This window comes from Megalobrama amblycephala, linkage group LG6, assembly GCF_018812025.1.
Source record: "Megalobrama amblycephala isolate DHTTF-2021 linkage group LG6, ASM1881202v1, whole genome shotgun sequence".
Taxonomy (NCBI): Eukaryota; Metazoa; Chordata; class Actinopteri; order Cypriniformes; family Xenocyprididae; genus Megalobrama; species Megalobrama amblycephala.
Genome location: NC_063049.1, coordinates 23035680 through 23046070, shown reverse-complemented (window position 1 = coordinate 23046070; position 10391 = coordinate 23035680). Strand labels below are relative to the sequence as shown.

The 10391-nt window shown below is 35.7% G+C and overlaps 1 protein-coding gene across 1 annotated transcript; it reads left to right on the top strand.

The window, feature by feature from the left end:
- The first annotated feature begins 137 nt into the window (after positions 1 to 137).
- On the top strand, positions 138 to 6978 carry slc25a6 (solute carrier family 25 member 6). The gene is made up of 4 exons (XM_048193454.1): positions 138 to 386; positions 1621 to 2107; positions 5433 to 5573; positions 5677 to 6978. Exons 1-4 carry the CDS (start codon positions 276 to 278, stop codon positions 5832 to 5834), a joined length of 897 nt encoding a protein of 298 aa, XP_048049411.1. The 5' UTR covers positions 138 to 275; the 3' UTR covers positions 5835 to 6978.
- The last annotated feature ends 3413 nt before the right edge of the window (positions 6979 to 10391 follow it).

Genomic DNA, 10391 nt, shown 5'->3' with positions numbered 1-10391 from the left:
ATTACATTTATATAACGCTTAACGTTTAGTATTACTACACTTATATTAACGCTTAGTTCATTAAAGAGATATAAATTAGTTAAAAATTGTCGCATGTCATGAATTGTTCCCTGTAGATTCGGGTGCAAACATCGCGAGAAAGCTCGAGAGTTAGCGCTGTGTGTCCTCTGTCTGCAGCATCACCGTCACTTTCCTTGGCTCTACCTCCTGCTACTGCCTGCTCGTTCAGTACATCGTGTTTTCCAATACACTGAGCTTAAGTATTTAACGCTGCCATGGCTGATGCTGCCATTTCTTTTGCTAAAGACTTTTTGGCCGGTGGTGTCGCAGCTGCTATTTCCAAAACCGCAGTCGCACCGATAGAGAGAGTCAAACTGCTGCTGCAGGTGAGAATCATCACTTTGACTTCTCTTAACGCACTTTGACATGTCGTGAATGACGCATGCCAGTTCGTAATCTGTTTTCTGTCGTATTTTAGAATAACATGAATTATCTTGTGGCTATAACGATGCGAAATGACTTTGTCCTTCAGAGGCCATTTTTGAGTCGTCTGTTCGCAACATCCGCATCCTTCGAGCATCTCAACACTCAAATTGTCATTCTAATACCGAGTGCGACTTGTCTATTCTCCAGTTCTCGAATTTGGATTTTTATTGCTAAATTTTATTAACCCAAGTGTATTTGAAGGACAAACTGTGAATTTCTAGCTGCTGGCTGGTTGGTACATCTTGTCCTCTGCCGCCCTGTCTCATGTTACAGGCCGAGACTTTATGTTTTTCATGTTTTTTGGATCAACATTACTATTCAATAGTTTGAAATCTCACCAAGGCTACATTTATGATCAAAAATACATTAAAATGATTTTATATAATATTTTCACATAATTTTGAGAAACATGGTTACAATTCAAAATTTCTACATAATTTCTACATAATTCTACAAATTTCTAAAATAACATTTCTATTTTAATATATTTTATATATTATCAATTAACAATATTTATTATTATCAATGTTTAAAACAGTTGTTGCTGCTTAATATAATTTGTGGAAGCTGTCATACAGTATTCAAAAATATTTTTTAAGAAATAGATACTAAAGATGCATTATATTTATAAAATGTGTCAGTAAAACTTTATTTTAAAAATTTTTATTTTATAATGCTACAAAAATAAAATAAACGCTGTTCTTTTGAACTTTCTATTCATCAAATATTCAAGCAAAATATTTACAAAAATACAAAATATATTTACAAAAATATTAGGCATTGAAGTTTTCAACATTGATAATAATAAAAAATGTTTCTTAAGCATATTAAAATAATTTTACACTGAAGACTGGCTGCTGAAAATTTAGCGTTGTCATCACAGGAATAAATTACATTTTAAAATATATTAAAATAGTTTTTACTGTATTTTTGAGCATAAGAGACTCCTTCCAAAAACAGTAAAAATGATTGCTTATTGCTAGACACTATTTATGGGGGTTTCAGTATTTAACTCCATCCATCCCTGTAAAAGCCCCAACCTCAAGCTATAAACATCAAACTAAACCCACACATCAAACGGATTGGTTGATTCAAATATTGTTCCAACTCACAGGATTTTGTTTCACTTTACAGGTACAACATGCCAGCAAGCAGATCAGTGCAGACAAACAGTACAAAGGTATTGTCGACTGTATTGTGAGGATTCCTAAGGAGCAAGGCTTTGTTTCCTTCTGGCGCGGCAACCTAGCCAACGTCATTCGCTATTTCCCCACACAAGCCCTCAACTTTGCCTTCAAGGACAAGTATAAACAGGTATTCTTGGGTGGCGTTGATAGGCACACGCAGTTCTGGCGATACTTTGCTGGCAACTTGGCCTCTGGTGGAGCTGCAGGAGCCACTTCCCTCTGCTTCGTCTACCCCCTAGATTTTGCTCGTACCCGTTTGGCTGCAGATGTCGGGAAAGCTGGCAGCACCAGAGAGTTCAATGGGCTTGCCGACTGCCTGGTCAGAATCTTTAAGTCAGACGGGTTGCGGGGTCTGTACCAGGGCTTCAACGTCTCTGTCCAGGGCATCATTATTTACAGGGCGGCCTACTTCGGAGTCTATGACACTGCTAAAGGTAATAGGTTTGTGCTTCACACAAACAATTGATTTGAGAATCCATTTTAAATTCCAGTGGAATTTCTGAATTTGAAATTATTTACATATAGGTCAAAAACAGAATGCAGAATTGCAATTTGAATGTTTGGAAGTTAAATGAATTCAAAATTCAAAACTCTGAACAAAAATAACAGTAGTTATTACTAGAAAAGCATGTAAACTTTGAATCTTGCCTTGTTTGAATTTGAAACAGTGTTATTTTAGTATTGTTTATATAATATTGCAGTATTTATTTATAATTTGAATTAGCTTTTTTTCTCTATATATTTTCAGTTTTCATTTTAGATTGTTTTAACTAATTGTTATGTGCTTTTGTCATTTTTTTATTAGTTTGTTTTTATTCATATTTAGCTTTAAAGGTGCAATATGTAAGAATTTTGCAGTAAAATATACAAAAACCACTAGGCCAGTGTTATATATTTTGTTAACTTGAGTACTTACAATATCCCAAATGTTTCCAACTATTGGTAAATCATGAGAAAATTGCAATTTTATCCAAGGCTCCGGGACGTGTGAGGAGTCGCCTGTCAATTGCGTCATACCCGCGTTACCCTCGGTTTACGGTTTTATTTTGTAGAAACCATGGAAACACCAAAGACGCTTAAATATATTAAGTTTTAATAGACAAGGGAACATCTGTTTTGATATATTTATAGACAGAAAACTAATTGTTGTTATATAGCTCAACACGTTTAGTCTTATTGTTTAAATCTAATTTTCTTGATTTTTTTGCGAGTACCATGCTTTACCATACCTCAGAGAAAAACACTATTTTGTCAAGTAGCTAACATAGCATAATCAGATGCAGCTTTATTTTTAGTAACAGTAATACATAATGTTCTCCATCATACAATATGTTTTAAAATTAATTGCATGCCATTTATCAACACAAGCCATCCAATATTTAATATGATATTCTAAAAATCGATCTAGCTTACTGCAGCGTGAGTGACATAACATAATTTACAACACACTCAAATGTGTCTAATATGATAAACAGAGCTGTGTTACCTCATACTCATGACCGGAAAAGCGGAAGCGGTGCCGGCGACTGTGTCATAATAAAAGTTCCGCTGCTCGTGAGGCGTGTGTTGTGCAGTTGCTCCAGCGGCCTCGTTCAGATCCCCACAACACTCGGTCCTGCTCTGCTTCATACTACAGTAATGTTAATAATCGCATCAATGAACATGATTTCTTCCCGAGTCCTATCCCAATTCTTTTCCACTGTCCGTTGAGGTGAAAGACAACATGTCCCAAGATTCCGTGCTCAAACTTGGTGTCATCAAGCTACGCCTTTGTTTTGAATAGGCCTCTAGCGGACAGAAAATATTACATATTGCACCTTTAATTTATTTCATTTCAGTTTTAATAATTTTAGTACTTCAACTTATTTTATTTCAGTTAGTTGCCAGTGTTCCATCAGATATTTATATTTTATTTCATTTAAGCTTTATTTTAATTAATGAAAGCAATTTGTAATCGTTTTAGTTAACAATAACGACACTGGTTTGAAAGTTTAGAAAAAGTTTTTAAAGTTTGAAGATTTATAGGTCTTTTAACTTTTGTGGACAAGGGTGGAAGAACCTTTAAAGGAGTAGTTCGCCAAAAAGTGAAAAGTATTCCATAATTTACTCACCCTCAAGCCATTCTAGGTTTTTATGACTTTCTTTGTTAAGCCGAACACAATTTGAGTAATATTGATATAAATATTAAGAACTTTATTAACTATAATCACTGGCTTTCGGCAATAGCCGTATGCGCGTTCACGACAGAATTCCGGCAGAAGGGTGACCTCTGACCTGACATATGATGTAGGACGTATGATGTAGACATAGCGTAAGCTTAGGTGAGAATAGACATCTCTCGTGAAAACCGCAAAAACTTTTAAATATTGATGTTTTTCTTACAAAAACCCATCGCTTTGCTTCAGAAGGCATTTATTAACCCACTGGAGTAGTATGGATTACTTTTATGATGGATTGATATGCTTTTTGGAGCTTCAAAAACTTGGGTGCCATTCAATCACATTACAAACCTGGGAAGAGTCAGGATATTATTTAATATAACTCAAATTGTGTTTGGCTGAAAGAACACTTAGGATGGCTTGAGGGTGAGCAAATTATGGGATAATTTTCTATTCCTTTAATGCAAGTCATTTCACTTGGTGGCCATCTTTGAAATGCCTCTCTGGCAGCTATTTCAGTTATGCAAGTACAGCTTCTGTCTCTTTGAATGGGGAAATCAAATTCTCCAAAGCTGTTCAAAAAGCTTACAATTACATTTTATTTTTAAAAATTACCAATGAAATCTGACAACAAACTGTCTCATATATTTTGTCTCTAAATGCTCAAATCATGACAAAAAAAATGTATTTTTCAGGCTGGACCTGCCTGTGCTGTCATAAGCGCGTGTCTCAGAACACTGACTGTTTCTATAGCAACCAGAGATTTTAAAGACAGCTGCCGTGACCCAATGACTTTACCAATAGAATGGCACTGGTTCCAGAAGTATTGTTTTCCATTAATGTTTCCCATAGGAATTTTTAAAAAAGTCAATCAGCTACGAAGTGAATCACAACACTACAGACTTTAATTTTAAGTTAAAAAAAGTTGTTGAAAATCAGACAAAAAGACAAAGGTATAAGACTGTGTATTTAACGCTTTAGTGAGGGAAAGAACTACAATCCCATGAAGCATTGCAAACAGCATAATAAAATTAAAAGTTTATATATATATATACATTAGTATGTATAACATACATACGAACATTTAAGTATTTAGTGACTCGATTATGTCATTTGCAGTGCTTCATGGAAGTGGGTGGAGTTAAAGAGCTGTACAGCATCATGGGTAATGTAGTTTTTCACCAGGAATTCTATTAAACACGATTATATTGAAAATAAGCTGAAATAATGTGGACTGATGGCTTCAGCAGAAGCAAATACCATGGATTAACAACCTCGTAGCTCACAGTTGGTCTGTCTTTAAACGTTTATTAGTTATTGTTCAAAATCAATTCCCCTAAGGAGAAAATGGAGTTTAGAACGTGACTGTTGCACTCTATTGGCAATCGGCTGTTTTATTTAGAAGGCAGGACTTATTCCGCCATATTGCACATTAATGTATTGTATATCTAAAGTCTTAGATTACAATTCAGTAAATTACTCTTCCTGTCATTCCAGTTTTACTTGTGATATGGCCAGTTCAATTCAAATTCACACAGCTAGTTCTTGAATTCTGAATTAAATGAGATCCATGCATTGTTTCTTATGTGGTGATGTACAGGCATGCTGGCCGACCCTAAGAACACCCACATTGTGGTCAGCTGGATGATTGCACAATCTGTGACGGCAGTGGCTGGCGTGGTCTCCTATCCCTTTGACACTGTTCGGCGTCGCATGATGATGCAGTCTGGGCGCAAAGGAGGTATAAAGCACACATGCTCAATATTCGCTCATTTGAATAACTCCTTGCTCTCCATCAAGTATGCATTTATTTCAACTCAGGCCTTTGTCTTTTGTTTTCCCAGCGGATATTATGTACACTGGAACCATTGACTGCTGGAGAAAGATCGCTCGTGATGAAGGCGGCAAAGCGTTCTTCAAAGGGGCTCTATCCAATGTGCTCAGAGGAATGGGGGGCGCTTTTGTGCTCGTGCTTTATGATGAGTTCAAGAAGTATGTTTAAACATTATATGCTAAAAGAAAGTAGAAACTTTAACCAAACCCTCTCCAATCCACACAGATGTGGTCTTGGTTAAATTGTGTTAGATACCAAAAGCAATTTATGTTTTTCATTAATTTTGTTGGTTGCTATGTTTTTATGTTTAGAAAATGCTCTTTCTTTTAATGATAAATAATCCATATTTTGGCAAAAGAAAGCATCTGTATGTGTGATTTAAGTGTGCAGCCAGAGAAATATTACAGATAAAATTCTAAAAATTATGCATTTGAAATATAAGTGAAAGGTGTTGCATATTTATGCTCAAAACTATAAAAAAAGATATGAATGTATTGATTTTGTCTATAATATTCCTACATAAATCTGAGCCATTATTTGTATCCATTAATATATTGTCTATACCGTGCAATACCATAATACCACCTCACGATGGCGTGATACGACAGCATTTTGTCCTACATTCAAACACTACCATGTTCTTGTAGTTTTTCAGTTCTCCTAGCCAAGGTCTCTGGTAACAAGGGTATACAATATCACTCTCAAAACACAATGTGGAGTTCAAACACACAGAATACTGTTCCACAATTTAAACGTTTTCTCAAGTTGGACTTGAAAAACCAACTGAGAGCTAGTGTCCGATATAATCATAGACGTATTAAATATGACGCTTTAATTCACAACAGATTTGCCCTCTATGCGTCTCAGCAATGAAAGGGAGCCCAGTAAAGTGTTCCAGCAGAGAATGTGTGGAGCCAGAGACATGGCATTCACAGTCAGACCTTATGTGACACGAAAAGTGTATTTCCATGATTTCTCTTTTTGGAAGTCCGCTTAAGTATTTTCCATCTTGGATAATGAGGGGAGTCATATTTTCATGGTCATTTTCTTGTCAGTCTCAGTGTTTGGTTGCGTCAGGCTGATCTTGATGAAGTAGATCCCTCTTTTAGAAGTATAAATGTGAGGGCAAGTAAGGAAGGGCATTTTGAGTTCAGTAATGACACTGAAACGTAACACTCATTTTTAGCATGTAGAGCTATTGTACTTTTATTCCACGCTATATGGAGAGAAAGGCTGTTGCCTACCTACACAGATTACTTGCGGTAATGTCCGAACACCAATGCTTGTAAATTCAATAAAAGTGGATACCCTATGTGCTTTCGCGTTTTCTCATTTTTCATCATTTGGGGTTCGTGGCAATTTAAAGTTTATGAACTTTTTTTTTATTATTATTTTTAGACCTCAACTTTTTATTTAACCCTTTACCGCATAGTGTTGCCATATATGGCAACATACTCTTTGTACATACTCCTTGCCACTGTCTCTTTAAGAGAACATGCTCGTTTTTTGTTGGTAAGAGAAGACCTTAGTTTAGCCAATGATGTGCTTTGGTTAAGTCACATGACATGCATTTTCTGTGGCGCGATTTCTGACAGTCTGCCGTCTCTTGTCAGTAGTTGCTGAAAGCAAAACTAAAACGTCAGTAACAAACAAGGACCCGCCCCACATTCACAAAAAATGGTCACAAAAAACATCATCTCAGGTAAGTTATGATGACGTATTCACCACTCAAAAAAGTTTTTATGAAATTAGTTTTTGGTAAATCGATAAAATGTCTGTGTTGCCATATGGCTACACAGGATACCCATGTGTTGCCATATGGATACCCGCATAAAAGTGGCTAAAATGGGTGGATTGTGACATTCTTCACGGACGGGGATGCGGGCGGATAATTAACTCCTTGCGGGCGGGTAGTAGCAAGTATCAAGATTTAATTTTGATATTAGCACGGGTGACGGGTCGGATCTGGTGCTAAACTTTGCGGGTACGGGCGGGGGCGGGTCTCCAAAAATGGACCCGTGCAGGACACTATTATGGGGTGTTCATGTTCATAACCTTCCTCTCATAAGATTGCGTAATGTTGAATTTTCATGAACTGCAATGTTTTTGGTTTCATGTAAATGTTTTATGATACATGATGAACAGTATTATATTTGTTTTTAACTGTCTACATTTGCAATTTTAATAATATTAATGAAAAAACGTAATGAAATTCAAAGAATATAAAGCATTATTTAGCAAAAGAGAATGGAATAAAAGCACAAGATGTTGGAAAATATGTATAAGGTGTTGTTTATAATTACTGCTAAAGCTTATAATAGCACCAATTGATTCAATACAAACAACATTTCTGAGGAAAAATATTAACTATATACACTTACACTTATTCTAAGTTATTTCCACTATTGTATGTTGTTGCCATATGGCAACATAGCACAAAGTACCTTGAAATAATATTTTATTCCATTTGTTGTTGTTTTTTTACAGCACTTCAAGTTAAGCCATTCTAAGAAAAGAAAAGAGTCAAATATTTTTTCTATAGATTTATCATAATGCTTGCGGTAGAGGGTTAATTATTTATTTATTTTTTTACAAATACTTGATTCTTCTAAATTATTCAGTTGTGAAATTAAATGGCAAGTTATTTTATATACCATTCGCCATCGGTACATAATAAAGCTGCTCATTTGCATAAACGTGCGTGATCACATTACCTCTCTATGACGAAATTCCGCGAAGTAAAAAATGTCCTCACGAATTTCACAATGTGAATTCACCTCGTTTTCAAGTTTGTTGAACATTCATCACGCGAATTCGCCGCATTTACCAATATAAAGCGGCCTGGTTTGGAAGTGACTTCTGTACTTTCAGCGTTACTCATATCACACACCGCGGACTCGCGCCCTTTTACTTCATTCAAAATAGTCTGGCGCTGTCGAGTAATAGATTGTAATGATGACTTAGCCTATTAATATTGCTGTAATATTGTTGCTAGGCCGGTTTTTATTTATTATTTATTATTATTTTGTATATTGCAACGGACTATTTGTCTTAGCGGAAGCTTAACACACAGGTAAGATTATAAAATAATTTAAACTCAATATTTCATGTTCATGTTGGCCTATTTATTTGATGAGTTGCCCTGCCCTGTAATAAGCGAGATAATGTACAGTCAGCCTGATATTATCTTGAAATAAATCCCTTCTGGGTGATGCAACATCATCCCTTACATAACACCTACTGACAGCTGCCACACTAGCACAAAAATATATATATTTAGCATGTTCAGCTTTTTGTAGATTAGCCTGAAAAGAAAGAAAAAAAACAATACAGTCACTAACAGAACACCCTCATTGAAACTTCACTTTTGTTTGCAATAAGCATCCATGATAAAGGGTGAAACAGCAAAACGATTGTCTTCCTCAGCTAGATTTCAAAGCTTCTATAATCAAGGCTGATCTACAATCTTAAGCACAGCTGGACACAGTCTCTCTATTATGGCTCTGATTTTGTTTACTCGTATCAACAGACAGACTTTGCAAGTCCTTATAATGAAAACCATACAAGTCAATCAACAGGCAGAGATCAAAGGCCAATGTAATTTACCAAAATAGCCATAATACAAAGCAATCTTCTGTAATGTGAACTGCCTCGTCCGACTCCAAGCATACTGTACATGTCAGATAAATATTAAGTCATTTTCTTCAAATGCAACCTTGACAGGGGTTTGGAATTGCCAGCCTGCAAGTAATTATAATTCTAGTGTTAAGTGCTTTGATATTAAAATGACTGGTTTAAAACCATTAACTTTCTTCAGATAACAGGAAATGTACAATTGTTACCACATGTTGATACTTTGGAAAACTGTGTGTTCATTGACAACATGTGACATGAAATTAAAACATTATCTGCTTTCCTTTATATGAGTTCTCACACATTTTCACTGGAATTTGGTGAAACGTCTAAAAACTTGCTCTTTGTTTTTTATCATTGCACAATAAACGATTATGTCTGGGCTTTGACATTTATGTTTTGAACTACTAAGCAGACATAAGAAGTCCACTTGATGGCACTGTTGAAATGAAAACAAAACAAAGTAATGGTTGTGAGATGTAAGATGAACTGCTAGAAGAAACATAAACTTGAACTTTCAACAAATTCTTAACATTAAAAGCATGCAGTTGTATCTCAGTTATTCTTTATATTTGAACTGTTTTGTTTGTTTGTATTTTAAAAAAATCATCCATTCTGAAATTATGTGCAGTTCAGACCTAATACCTAATTTGACTTAATTTGTGAAAAAAGCAAAGTTTGTTAGATACAGTACTTAACCCTTTGACAGATATCACAGCTAAAGCAGTTATTACAAGCTTCAGTGATTGTGTTCTGTGGTATTAACTGTGGCTATATCGAGGTATCCACTAGATCCAAGGTTTGTTGTGGTCAAAATCCCATGTGCTCTGGCAGCAGCCTCAGTCAGTCAATCCATGAGCAAACACTCATTGAGGTGTGGACTGTGAGAAGTGAAATATTTCATGACAGGGCTTTCATCCAGACCTCTGATGACTCTTTGTTGTTATTTCTGAGTTGTCCCAGCGGACCACTCTTACCTTGCAGTCTGCTGGCTGCATCTCATAAACACACATACATATACACACAGCTCGCTTCAGATGTCTTGCATGCCATGTTCTCTGTCATGTCACGCACCTTTATACTCTTTCATTC